General features: G+C 38.1%; 1 protein-coding gene across 6 annotated transcripts in view; it reads right to left on the bottom strand.

Annotated features, from left to right (window-relative positions):
* Positions 1-14,833, bottom strand: part of LHFPL3 (LHFPL tetraspan subfamily member 3) — a 565,071-nt gene that overhangs the window by 168,944 nt on the left and 381,294 nt on the right. For 2 of the 6 annotated variants that reach the window (XM_077161074.1, XM_077160992.1), the window contains exon 2: positions 7,282-7,518. In XM_077161074.1, coding sequence (XP_077017189.1) covers positions 7,282-7,518 — 237 coding nt within the window. Of the gene's footprint in view, positions 1-7,281; positions 7,519-14,833 lie in introns of those variants that run through there. The other 4 variants (XR_013175980.1, XR_013175996.1, XR_013175960.1 and 1 more) reach the window with 2 other exon arrangements.

Raw genomic sequence — 14,833 nt, 5'->3', positions numbered from 1 at the left:
TCGACCTGCTGAGCCACCGTGGTCTGCCCTGGATATTTTGAAGGTAAAGTTGACAAGAGTTTTGGATGGGTTAGATGTGAGGTATGAGAGAAAGAAAGAGTTCAGAATGATTTAAGTTTTGGCCTGAGTGGCTGGAAGGACAGCCTTGTCATTAACAGAGATGGAGAAGACAGTGTGAGGAACAAGTTTTGTGGGGAATATCAGAGCTCAGTTTTGGAAATGTTAAGTTTGAGACGCTAATTAGATATTTTTAAAAAAGGGTATCAACTTGGAAGTTGGGTACATGAGACCAAGTACAGAGGAGAAGGGATGGTGGTGGTTTAAGACTTGGGAGTCATCATATTTCGGGAGTTATTTAATGCCATAGGACTAGATGAGAAAACCTAGGGAGTTAGTGTAGATAGAAAGAACACTCCAGTTAGATAACAGAGAGATGAGGAGGAATGAGTAAAGGAGCCCTAGAGAGGCAGATGGAAAACTACTGAAAGCCAGTTGAAGAAAGAGTTTCAACATGGAGCCAGTGGTCAACTATGAAAAGACTGTTGATTGGTCAATGTAAGAAGTGAAATTGACCATGTGAGGTGAATTCAAGGATTCCGGGATTGATCAAGATTTGAAAAAGACATGACAGTAGCACAGAATGAGTTTTATTTGGATGGTGCCTGGACAGATTTGCATGAGAAGGGAAAATCCTTACCAGCAGGGGACCTTCCAGAGACAATGGCATGGGGCCATATCAGGAAGGAAGGCAGGGCAAGGGAACTCTGGGGGGATGGAAATTGGAGAAGGGCCTTACATGTCTAGGTGACATCACCTAGGTGACTCAGCAACACGATGGAGAATCTTTCTGTCACAGAGCTCCAAAAAGCAGCCATGGTTTACGGTCTTTTATAGCCCTGTGGTCTGTCTTATCTATAACTAATATGTTGGGTGTAGTTTCATGAGATATGCAAAGCCGATAAACTATATGGCTAAAAACATTCTTATTTGGGCTGTATTTAAAAAAAAATTGGATGCAAAAGAATGAGTATGATATCAGCAAGCTTTTGGGCTAATGGTCCTAACTTGTAAAGAAGAAAACAACAAAGAGGCAAATCACAGGGACCATCTTTGGTTCATTTATATAATACCATGAGACTTAGAAGTTGGAGGTGACATTGTTGAGACTGTGTATATGGAATAGTGGGTGTGAAAACCTGAATGAATTGGGTTCCTGAGAGTGTGGGAGTAGAGGAAGTGGAAGCAGTAAGTACATAAGACAATTCTATGAAGGCCTTTAAGTTCTTCTCCAGCACTCAGACTAATTTGAACCCTTCTGAAAAAGTGGCAGGATATATGCATTTTTAGAGGAATGTTCTGAGATGCTTTGATGACCATGAGGTCATCAACAAAAAAGAAATTGCAATTTGAAATAGAATGATTTGTGTTTGAGTGTTGGATCATTCATTCCTAGCTGTGAAAATTTAGACAAGATATTTAGCTTTTTCTGAGCTTTAGTTTCTATGTGCAAAACTAGGATAATGATAACAATTTCACAGGCTTATTGTCAAGATCATATAAAATATTATATGAGAAAATGCTTAGTAATAAATGAAGCCTATGTAGATATAGATATTATTGCTTATAAATTGCTTCCTCACACATGCTTTTGTTGGACTCTCCCAATCCTATGGAAGAAGTAGGCAGGGTATTATTATTCCCATTTTAAAGAAGGTGGAGGTAAGGCTCAGATGCTAAGGGACTTGCCCAAGGTCACATGGCCACTAAGGGCTGGACTTGAAACCACAATTTTCTGTCTCTGATCCATGGCTCATGTCCATACGATAATCTAGTGAGGCAAAGCAGTGCCTCTGCTGTAGACCAAGTTTCTACATCTGACCCACTCCATCCTTGGTGTTATGGGTGACAGCAGGCTTCAGTGGGTAGGCATAAGCCAGGGAGAAAACCCTAGCGTCCTAGAATCCCTTCCCCTTAAGCCTTTATCTTTCCCTTTTCATACTAACCCCTGCATTGCCAAGGACTCCCTATAAGAGTCTTTAGTGTGTTCCCTGCTCTGAGGCAGGAGCTCTTATGGTCCCCAGATCCTCTTTTTTAGGTGGTGTCCTTAGAATTGGAACATTGTAGAGCGGGAAGAAAAATCAGATGCCACTTAGACAAGAGTGCATTTTATGAGTGAGGAATCTTAATTCTGGAACTAAGATACTGGTGCAAAGATTCATAGAGTCAGGGACAGTGTTGGCTCCGGGCAGCTTGGATCCCAGTGCACCACCATTTCCACAGCACCATGCTGCCACCCAAGCATGGCCATGACATGGTGTGGGCCCTAAAATCAAAAGTCTGAAGGGTTTCCCAATTAGTTTTTTAAGTAAAATGAATTTTATTCTAACTCCCCTTATTACGACATTACAAAGAGCTTAAACCACTTAATAAATAAATGGGAGCTGGAGTCACCTCTTGATGGATAATCGTGTTTTCTCATTTGCAGTTTAAGTGTTAGAAGAAAAAGTGACTTTAAAACTGCTCATGAGTGCACCCAATTATCTGATAAGCAATTCCAAAGTCCACAGACATAAATGCAGAAATAGACCTCTTTATGAATGGTGTCTGACAAGGAAAGAGATATTTGTGGCATAGGAGATCTGGAAAATGTAATTATTTATCCTTTCACAATTAATGAAAGAAATTGAAAATGAAGCTTTCATTTCAAATCCTTTTTATCTGGATGAAACTTTAATTTTACATAATTAAATTGACTTCACAGTTCAGTGTGTTAAAATATGCAATTAGACAGCATATCAAGGTTAAATGCCTACTGTTGTTGGCTCATTTAGAAATCATGCTGTTGAACTCCCAAACAAGAACGAACACCTGCACATCCACTGTTATCCCAAGAGCCAGTGACAGCACATAGCGTGCAGGGCTGGCTTCCCAAATTTAGAATAAGCAGTTAAGTTTTCTTGCATGAGTCAATCCCCGTATAAAGTTACTCAGATTTTTTGAGAGTTTTCACTTCTCTTTGTTTTGCAGTAGAGATTTATTCGTATTATTATTTTTGCACTATGCATTACGCAGTGACACTTGATGGTGGTCCACAGACAACTAAATTGATCTCTTATAGAAATTTTCTCTAAGACAACAACGCATGTTTCTTCAAAATTGTTGCCTTCTGTTTGTGGTAAGTATGTTAAAACTAACTTTTTCTATCAATTCTGCTATTTCACAATTTATGCTAAATTTCAGCCACTGTCAGAAAAGGAAGAATTTAAGAAGTGCGGCAGGAGGCTTTAAAGGGGACACTGAAATGGATGAATTCACTAGGAATTTATTTTAAAAGGTGGTGGTTTGTAGAGGTGGAGACTTTTGACTGCGTTCTTCTGCCTTGTTTTCCCTTTCATCAGCACCTTTACGGTGGTTCATTTATGACTCAGTACCATCTATATTCGCTTCCATCTTAAGACACTGTGAGTAGAGTACAGATCAACATTCGAACTGAATTCCCTTCCCTAATATATTCTACAATTCACATAACAGTGATTCTTGTCCTATTCATTGGGTGGTTGTTGGGAAGGATTCATGGATCTAAGTGATATTTTTGCTGTAATGATACATTGAAAACCGGGACCCATTTGGGGGCTCTAGTACATGGTTCAACATGTTCGGCATACTCTTCATCTTCATTCATATTCCTGTGTAAATAGGACCCTTTGAAGACATACTATCAGTCAAGGCATGTACTCATCCCATTGAGGTATGGCCCAGCTGAATCAGAGAGGTCCTTAACATGTATTACTGAAATCCTTTATAAGCAGAGGACATTTGGATAAAGGCTTCAGAGAAAGCCACAGAAAGAGAACAGGGACACTGTTATGTGACAGGTGGCAGAGATGCAATCCAAGGAAGCCCGAAGATTGTAGCAAGCCAACATCAGAACTCTACAGACCTTAGGGAGAAAGCATGACTTTGCTGATGTCTTGATTTTGGACTTCTAGCCTCCAACAATAAATTCCTGTTGTTAAGCCAACCCATTGTGTAGTATTTGTCATAGCAAAGTGGGACACTAATAAGACATGGGCTTTTCCAGATAAATGGGTAGATGTGTTGCCAGTTTAACTGCGATAGCCACAAAAAGAAGATACGAGCGTGGCATGAGGCTGCCTAGGACAAACCTCTTTAAACTGGGGCATATGCTATATATACAAGTTTATTCTCCAATGCTTCTACTACTTATTACAGGATGTAGATTGTTATGGTGATTGGTAGGCCATAAAACTGAAGGAAGCTTATAAAATATAGCATAATGTTTATAGCGATACTCTCTATAGACTTTATGTTTTACTCTTTTGAGAAAGGCTTCAGACATGACATTACCTACTTCCATGACACAAGAAGGCATCATGTGATTAACAAACTCTCCTAAAATTCTATGTGCTAGATTTGTTCTGTCGCATTGCATTGCTCAGGAACTAAAAGGAGGTGCTGGTTACCAAGAGACATCTAGGCAGTTTTATATAAAAAAATTAATAGTGATAAAGAATGTTTTAATAAGTAAAAAGTTATTTTTAATGCATCCATGCAAATTGCAAAAGCTCCTATTTATATATAATCAGTTGATTTCATAATTACAAATTATTCTCATCTTTTTATTAAAGCAGATCTCTTTTCCCTTGGAAGGTATCATTGAAATTATTTAGTTTGGGTTATTGCATGTACTTGAGAGTCATTAAACTACTGTTTAGAGAAAATCTATTCATACACAAACATACAAAATCATTGACTAGTCTTCTCCCAATTCATCTAACTTTGGATGTTTCAATGTTAAAAACTATTTAAATAATACAACACAATTAAGATGCGTTTGCACAGCATCTGTAAATCTTGTGCCATTTTTCAGAAACATGCAGGCAGGTTTGATTAGTTTTTACATAAGGCTTAGAAATCCTGATCTATTTTTATAGAGACCCTATTGCAAGAATATCTGAAATGCCTGCATAGCAGAGCTGTTGACACCGTCTCAGAGTCACAGATTAAGGAATTTCAATTGTGAAATAAAAATGTGGTGCAACTGGGGTGTTTCATCAACATGGCCTGATACTTTGCTACATTTGTGGATCTATCTGATTTGATACAGATGAATTACCAGTGATCTTCGTTTTTCAGAACAGGATGGAAGAAACTATGATGATATGTGAAAATGGAAAAGATGACTGACATAGAAACACACACAGGTAATCCCTAAACCTTATGGTGGTCTCCTTTACCTAGGAGTTTCCAAAAATGTCACTGAATGAAACAGGATCCCTGCTTTAATGACGACCTAGACATTGGGGGTTGGACACAGGAAGTCAACATTTAACTGAATCAACCAGGAGAAAAGACCCATTTTGAAAATTGTTGAGCATTATTCTCTAATTCTGGCTGTTCTTTTCTGAAGCATGAGTTTAGGGGAATTGTTGTCACTTGTATATGTAGGAACGAGTTAGAATTCTCAATCACCCAAATAAAAATCTTCCTTTTTGTTATTTTTTCCTTTGTCTAAATTTTCTTATTTATGGTCAAAGGATTAGGTTCGCAACATAACTTTGAGCTATACAGTGAATAAATAGCATTTTCGTCTATAACTGGGTAGCATGGAAATTAAGCATTTACAGAACAAAATAGTGTTTAATTCTTTAGGTAAAGGTAATTAGTTCAAAGACCAAGCTGTTCTTACTACTAAACTTGAAGTGAACTGGACAGAGACAGGTGTACATCCAACAAGCCACAAAGGGCATGGCACCAAATTAGTGAGTATCATTTAATGAGCACTTTAAATCTGTAACATGCCTTATAAATTAAGATGAAATCATTATCTTCATATCACCCTTATATCTATAAAGGGCAACTCCGAAAGGAAGGTAGTTTTGTCTTTTAGAAAGCTTCTGCATCACTCCCTTCTGTGAAAAAAAATGTATATATATATATTATCTATATATAATATATGTATATTATATATATATATATATATTTTTTTTTTTTTGCATGGACAGGCACTGGGAAATGAACCCGGGTCTCTGGCATGGCAGGCGAGAACTCTACCTGCTGAGCCACCATGGCCCGCCCCTAATATATTTTTGATAGAACCAAGTAAACTAATATGTTCCATGACTATAAATCAAGGAGATAAAGGGTTTGCGGATGGCTGCTGCTCTCCTAGGCATCTCAGTTTACCTTTTCATAGTTTAAAAGTATAAAAAGTGATGGTCTAAAAATAAAGTTTGCAACATATCATGTATGATATGTATGTTGCCAGAGCTACTAACATTTGATTATATTTGAGGCCAGTTGGAGCAGAGAAGAGTATTTGAAATTAGCAACTACTTGAAATAATAAGTTAAATTTCATAACTCAAAGATAGATTTAATTTCCAATTAGGAATAAAAAACTGGAAGAAGGAGCCACTTAGAGAAGGTGCCAATGTAAGTCTAAACTATTAATGTTAACGATAACATTAAGCTGAAACAGTTAAACGCATCTAAATCTGTAACAAAATAGAGACATTAAAATTTGATCCCAAGAAATTGGTTTATAAATCTGGAAAGTAAAGGATCTGTCTTGAATACTCACTCGCTAACACTTATTGGCCCCCTGTAATATTTATGTATCACTCACTGCCAATGTCCTATTTTCTCTCCTAGCTTCCCTATGCAACAGAAGGCAATTTCTTCTTGAAAAGAACTCAGAACTTTTGATTATCCAGATAGCACATTTAAAATTCAGAAATCTCCAACTGTAACTATTTGAGGCCAATATCACTACCTCTTTCTGGGTGGGGCGAGGGGATGAGTGAATTCAAATAAAATGACTGCGAGCAGTTTAATAATGACATTAATAGATGATTTTATGAGATTTCTTTGGCATTTATTTCAACTTGGCAAATAGCTGACTACATAGAGAGGAAGCACTCTCCCTTCAATCAAACAGATAAAAATGGTTGTATTGAAGCCATCCACTCCTGATAGCTAACCTGAAATCAGAGGGGGAGGAAAAATGAAGCTGGAAAACACTAATTTAAATAATAATAATGGACTCAGAGAGCCTCAGAAAGATAAGCATAAAGATACTATATTTTAAATGTGTAAACCTCTTGAGTTGAGTCTGAAGAAAAGTTTGTGAGCCTGACAGCATTAAAAGGTGCAGCAAATTAGAGCCAAGGGAGCACTAGTACTTGGTGGAAAAGAATGAAGAATACTGTTAAGGCTGTGCTTGAGGCATCCAGATAAGAGTCACCTAAAGCAATCTTACCTTTGTTTTCCGCCTTCAGCTCCTCTGCCATCAAGCTGTCTTGTCGGTTACCAAGCACAAATGCTAGAAATGAGAGGATGAGGGCATCCAAGATTCCAATAATAGCCAGGATGTATGCCCAGCGGACTGAACAAGCCCCAAGAGTGTACTTGTCCGTCTTTTCTCCACACATTCGTTTGACTTCATCTGAATCCCAGCCATCAGGGAAAATCATACAGCCAAGCACAAGGCAGGCAGCTTGGAGAGAGAGGAAAAAAAAAAAAGAAGTTAGCACAAATTGGATTTTAGCAGATGTCACTAATATTTGTCAAATCATTGTTTCAAATTCTTGGTTTAAAAAACAATGATCTTCACTGCAGTCCTACCCCGAGTGTTACTGTGTTTGTATTATTATTATTTTTTTAATTCTGAGTTAACAGCCCAACACTCTGCAGCAAAAGGCACTCTGGGAATGTACTTTGCAGAGAGCCCAAGCATTCTGATGGAATGCTGATCTATAAGAACATAGTTTAAAAATCAAAATTTTTTGGCGGATGTTTGTGGGGAAGCTTCCATTGCAAATAGGCTGTAAGAAATCCTAGCAGAATGACAATTTGATGCTGGTTTTGAAGCGCTAGGAAGGGGATTAGGAGAACATGGAAAATATTACAGTGTATTTTGACTTTGAATCACAGTAAAAAATAATTTTACATTGCAACCCCTGACACCACACACACATACACACTGAAAAATTCTTGAGATTATACTTACCACACGCAATGCACTCTACTATTTCATTTTTCAAAAGGCTGAAAAACGTTGCAGCACAGTATGGAACCACAGAGTTCGTAGGAGATTAAGATATTAAAGGAAAATAACCTCTGTTCTATTTTCCAAATAAATGCTTTTTTTGGGGGGGGGGCATAGGCAGGCTCTGGGAATCGAACCTGGATCTCTGGAATGGCAGGCAAAAATCTTGCCATTGAGCCACCTTTGCACCACTCCAAATAAATACTTTTTTATAGGCATATGTTACTCTGAGAATTAAAGAAGATAAGTGGCTCCTGTTGCCACTCTTGTCATATTCAACTGAATTATCTAGGACTCAATGACTTTGAAAGTCATACAGAGTTTCTGTACAGGTGGGTTTGTTCATTTGTTATTCATTCATTCAACAACTGTTTATTCAGTGTCTCCTATAGAGTTCCAGGCACTGTATCCAGGGATACAGAGATCAAGAAAATAGACATGGAGCTTAAATTCTGTTGCAAAAGAGGCAAAAAAGGGGTATGTATGCTAATCAAATAGTTGTAAGTTGTAATAAGTACTATGAAGGAAAGCAACAAAGGACCCCGATATAGAGAATTTCAAGGTACTCAAGTAGGCCCTCTTGAAAGACTGACATTAAGGTTGAAAAATAGATAAGGAACTAGACATTGAAAATTGGTGGTGTTCCCAAGAACAGTTTATGTGCAAAGGTCCTGAGACTGGAAATGGAAAGGGGTTTGGCATGTCAGAGGAGCTTAAGGAGACCAACGACAGGGATGGAGAAAGTGATGCATGTTGAAGTTGTGAGGCAGGGAAGGACAAAGCATCCCTACAGATAATTGCTTCCAGGGCATGAAACTTAGGAAGAATGTGATGCCACAGCTAAGTTACAGTTATGTGACTCTCAGGGACAAACAATTCCTGAAGCTGGCAAGACAGGCTAATTCTTGCCTCACAGCTATTTACTGAACAAGTCTGAAGTGGGTGCCCACTTTCCTATTGTGTAACAGGTGTCAGCCTCTATAGGGCAGGTTTAGAAGAGACTGAGACCAATGGGTGACAAGTAGGAAGACTGCCTGGGTTTAGGGATCCTTGTTCTTTTCCAGAATGACAGTAAAAATCTTCGGGTCATGCTTGATTCCTCTCTTTTCTTTGCTCCACATCCCAAATATCATATTTCTCTCATCAACCCATGCAATGTCTCTCCACATTCTCATCACCTCTTCCCTACTTTAAGCCTTCATTTCTTTCAAAGGGAACCCGAACTTCTCTCTGCCTTCAGTTCACCCTCACCCTAACCCAGATTATATATTATTGCTTAAACCAATATGCTCAAAGTCTTTTCCTGTCTTTGTGTTGGCTACTGAAGAACCCCAGATAACTTTGTCAGGTATTCAAAGGCTCCATGATCCGGTCCCCACTATTCTTCTACCCTCCCTTCCCTTTTTACTCTCTACACTTTATTTGGGTTGAACTATACATGACTCCCCTTATGTATATCAAGTTCTCAGATGTCTCTGCTTTTTCCTCTGCCCAGAGTATTTGCCATTATTGTCCCCAAATATTCTACTCTTAAATATCCTTAAAAATCCAAGTTAATGCAACATCCTCCATAAACCAAGCCATCTCAAATTCTCCTTTTCTTAGAACTGAATTCTCTTAACTCTTATCTGTGCCTATATCAGGGTCCACATTCGTTATGGTCATTTATTTACAAATATCTTAACTAACAGAATATAAAGTTTCTTATATTCTTATAACAGAATACAAGGAAAGAGTTTTTGGTCAGCCATATTCACAGTATCAAAAACGATGCCTTATATGAAATAGGCGCACAAATGTTTTTGAATGGAAAGATGAATGAATGAAGAAATGAACTGTAACTCTTGACAAGATTCTCTAAACTATATGGAGTTCTCGATACACTTCTGAAAGAGAAATGAGAGCTCATAAGCTGGAGGTAGGCAGAAAAGGATGATGAAACGAAACCCATGTTCTTATTGGATGATGCCATGACCTGCTAATCTAGACTATATAATGAAGGTGTCTTTGTGAGGGCTTGACTGTTGATTTCAATTTTAAGCATGTTCCAAATGGTTAAGAAGTGTTCACATTCTGAAAGGAACCTCTCTGTAGAGCCTACAGAGGCTCACAATGGTTTCTTCTGAAATGGTACACAAATGGCCAGCGGTTCCCCAGAGCCACTAATTGTTCCAGCATTTTTCTTGCCAAAGAGCTGAATGTAACTTCTGTCAAAGCAACATCCTTAGAAAAATCCACAGTTCTGTGTAATTGGGCCTTTCTCCAAAGAAAAATGAAACATGATATTAAAAAGCAATAAGGGGTCTATGATTTTGGATTAGTTAGGCCTGCTGATGTTGTTGGTCAACCTATCCTAATTAGGGCTTTTAATATCGTGAACCTGAGAACTCCTTATTTTTTGGAACAGGAAGAGAAAACCTAAATTCATTTTTTGAAGCATCTATGCATGGTTGCACAAAAAGCACGATAAAGTACCTCGCATCGCTGAAGCACTCAAGGGGAACCTGCATTCACTTAACTCTATCAATTATTCAGGCATACAGTAATTGAAGAAATTGATGCCAGCAGAGGCTGCTAGGCTATGGAGGGTGAAGTTTTACATAAGGATGGTTACTCTAAACAGCTGGTAAAAGAGATACACGAATCATTCCTGCAGCTTCTTCATCAGCACATGGCCCACAAACTCGAGCTGTAATATTTATGACCTGGGGAAAACTAAGCCTTTAACCAATCCGGGACATGAAATAATGTGGGATTTAGTGTCTGGTGGTCACCAGGTAAATTTTGGTATTAAATCCAGTATAATTTTATGGGCATTTAACTTGGGGTCATAATATGAAAGATATAACACCTCTTAGAAAGTAGTGGGGGTGGGGAGAGAAAGTATGAACAAATTCTGGGCTCTGAGAAGAGTTAGAAAATTGTGTGTGGTGACAAAAGCTGCTCTATACTGCTAAGACACTGAGTCCTATTTTCTCTGAGTAAAGGGATCTGTACATGAATCCACTGTGCGCATTTTGCTGAATCCACTCTGGTATCCCTGCCCCAGCCCCCATCCCCACCATAGGGTGGGATTAGGAGTCTACACTTGCATTCATGAGTTAGTCAATGGAAAAATATTTTCATAGAATATCTACCAGACAAGAGGAAAAATATTTAATTGTACAACACAACATGCTAGGGTGCCCAAATTTTGAGGATTTTAAAGGAAAATATAACAACCAGAGTTTAGGAACATAAAAAATAAAATGCTGTTCTGCTACGTACAACCTCCAGATGGGTCCCTGGACCAGATAAGTCCAGAAATGCAGAGGGGTCTAGCCTCTCCAGAACATCAGCTAGTTCCATCTCCCTATCCTATATTATTAATAACATCTTTCAATATGATAAAGTTAGAATGGGCATAGCCCAAACACCCCTAAAGAGTGGGAGAAAGATCAAAGGTGATGGGGAGTTATGCAGAGAAGGTCGGGATTAACAAATGAGTATGACTGCTGAACCATTAGATTAATTATAAATTCTAAATGAGTGGAATGGGAATTAATGAGGTTTTGTCACATAAATATAGATTCAGTTTTATACAAATTTTCACAAGAAAATCATCCTATTTTTGCAGGGGGGGGCTTGTTCTTTTAGCTAGGTATTTTAAATTGGCTATGTGTTCCCCATTCATTTTGTATGTTCTTAAAAGTTATGCATTCCTTTATATATATTTTGAATATACATACACATAAAACTATGAATATATACATGTATATATACCTTATATATACCTAATTAATTTATAGATATGTTTACTTGTATGCAGAATAATTTCTACTTTCGGTTAAAATAAAGACATGAATCAATTAGGTTTTATTAGCCTTTTGTATCTTTTAGCTAACTTCTTTGGATTTCAGTAAGCACATTGCTTTAATCAACATTTCAATAGATACAAAACCGAATGTGCTGGCAGGTCACAAATGTGTGAAATTTGCAGCAAAGACTTAGACTTAGACAACATTTTAATGAGCTAAAATCCATACTGTATTCTAGACACAGGATCTTAACAGAAGAAAAGATAATTTTTTCTCCATGGCTGTATGAACAGGACCTTGTGTAATGCACTAATCCCCATTCTCTCAGCAAAGGCTGCCAAGATAATACCCAAAGCAAGGCAGGGTAGACCAATGATTACTCCACTAGTTCTTTTCCATGAGACTTTAGGCCACTTCTTTGTGTCATGGTTATTTCAACTGTGAGAAAGGGGGCTCTGATTTAGATTATTGAGTGGTTACCTACCATTTACCCTTATGTTACTCATATTTGGGAATTAATTTGTATTCACTTGGTGCTCCCATGCATAAACGTATTATGGGAATAATTGTACATGCAAAATTAATTCATGAGCTAACTAAACATCTTTCTGCACAGCTGGTGCAGAGAGGCAGCACCCTCACTATCAGCTCTGACTTTACCATGAGACTCAGGGAAAGTCTCCGTGGGCTGGAGTTGGAGGAGGTACTGATCTCCTGCTGTGCTGGTTTGAAACTGTCATGTACCCCAGAAAAGTCATATTCTTCTAATCCAATCTTGTGGTTACAGACTTATTGTTGGGTGGGACATTTTGATTGGGTTGTTTCCATGGAGAGATGACCCACCTAATTGTGAGTGGGGTCTCTTAGTTAGATTGTTACCAGGGAGATGTGACTCCGCCCATTCAAGGTGGGTCTTAATTAGCTTACTGTAGTCCTCTAAGAGAGAAACATTTTGGAGAAAGCTCAGACATGGACTTTGGAGATGTCTGAAGATCAGACACAGAGGGCAGAGAGAAGCAATCAAGACAAAGATGTTTGGAGATGTAGAAGGAACTGAGAGAGCTGTTTGAAGCCAGGAGAGAAGAACAGCAGATGTCACTGTGTGCCTTCCTATGTGACAGAGAACTCCTGGACCTGATCAACCTTTCTTGAGAGAAGGTATTCTCTTGTTGGTGCCTTAATTAGGACATTTCCATAGCCTTAGAATTCTAACTTGTACCTTAATAAATCCCCTTTACAAAAGCCAACCCATTTCTGATATATTGCAATCCAGCAGCTTTAGCGAACCAAAGCACCTGCCTATCTGGCTATCAGCATTTCACTCCTCACTCAAAGGCCTTGGGAGCAAATTAATTCCTTCTCAGAGAGGAGTTGCTCTCTGAAGACTACAAGACCTCCTGGAAACAGAGTGCCCATTTATAGACACTTTCTTAAAACAAAAATTGGTACCAATACAGTTTTATTGAAATGAGCTTTTCTTTTACACAGCTCACTTGCATAAAAAAATTCACTTGACAAAACATTTAGAAACTTCAAATGGCTAAAATTAATTGTCCAAAGAAAACAATAAATACTGCATGCTGAAAAACTTGAAAAGTGAAATCAAACTCAAGGAAGATGAGTACTTCTCCCAGCATCCCTGTAAAGTAAGACCTCACTCAAGGGGGCATCAGACTTCTATACTTATACATTTTTAGCAGGCACCCAAGTTATACTTTCCCACATTTTACTCATATACATACATACATAGATACACATCTCTATCTCTACTCCTATCTACCTGCATCTACCTATTTATTTTCCTCTGTTCCTAGTCCCAGTTATTATACAGTTTAAGAAAAGACAATTGAGTCATATACACTATAGGATGGCTGTCAATCTATTTGCAGAGAGAGCTTGTACTATCACTTGGGCAGACACGATCTGATTAGGCATTATTATTATTTTTTTTTACCACATTGAAAAGGGCAGAACACCATCATGGGGTTTCAGATAATAAAATCTTTGAGATGACTGCTCCTCATGTCTATTCTGCCTGCCTCCTTTAATGTCTGTGCCTTCCTGCCCTGTCCTTTCCCCTTGGATGCTTAAGACCAAGGTTCTACATGTATTGAAAGGGACTGAGTTATTACATCCAAAAATAAAAATAGAACTGCTAAAGAAAAAGACAAATGTAGTAAATTGTTCGAATTTTTTTTTCTGTATTTCTTGCTCCCTTTCTTCACCAGATTTTCCTTTAAACACACACATGCCTCCACTTTTCTTGCTGCTTCTTCAAAATAATTTATGTAGACTTTGGAAAATAAGTAACTTGAACTATGTTAGGCTATGATCAATTTAAGGTAAGATCTTCCAGTAATTTATATATTTATTGAGAAAGCTGCCGCTTCAGAACAAGAAACTGTCCCCAGAGAAACCGAATTGGAAAAGGCAATAGATTTAAAAAAAAAGTGTAGGATAAAAACCATGTCTAGAGAGTGAAAGAAGTCACCATGTTAAATGTTCTGTCAAAAGACTTTCCCGTATCTTTCAGCTTAAATTTTAACAGCAGTAGCCAAAAATTTAAAGATAAAACCTGAATCAGAACAATGCCTTTCACTGACTAAAGTGAAATTTAACTTAGCCTTAACCGGTCAGTGAAATGTCCAGGAGATGGCTTTGAAGTCAGTTGCTAGAGTGGTTCCAGCAAGGTTATGGGGAAGTTTTGGAATCTGAGCAGGGAGCTTGGGATTTGCTTTGTCCCTTTGGTGACCTTTCCTCCCACATCTACCTTTTGACCATGGGCTCCAGGTTTCTTCTTGGCATTTAAAAAAATCTACTGTGGTTAATTTGCCACTGATATAGTTGAGGTTGGAGTACCCTGGTGGAATTATAGGACAGTGATGATCTGAAGCATTTTTAATTCTGAGGTAGTGTTTATGTGAGTTACTGATAAATTTTGCTAGTTAAAAACATTTAATTAAGTG

Source organism: Tamandua tetradactyla, chromosome 1, assembly GCF_023851605.1.
Source record: "Tamandua tetradactyla isolate mTamTet1 chromosome 1, mTamTet1.pri, whole genome shotgun sequence".
Taxonomy (NCBI): Eukaryota; Metazoa; Chordata; class Mammalia; order Pilosa; family Myrmecophagidae; genus Tamandua; species Tamandua tetradactyla.
The sequence above is the reverse complement of the archived record's forward strand: the minus strand, read 5'-3'. Positions and strand labels throughout refer to the sequence as shown.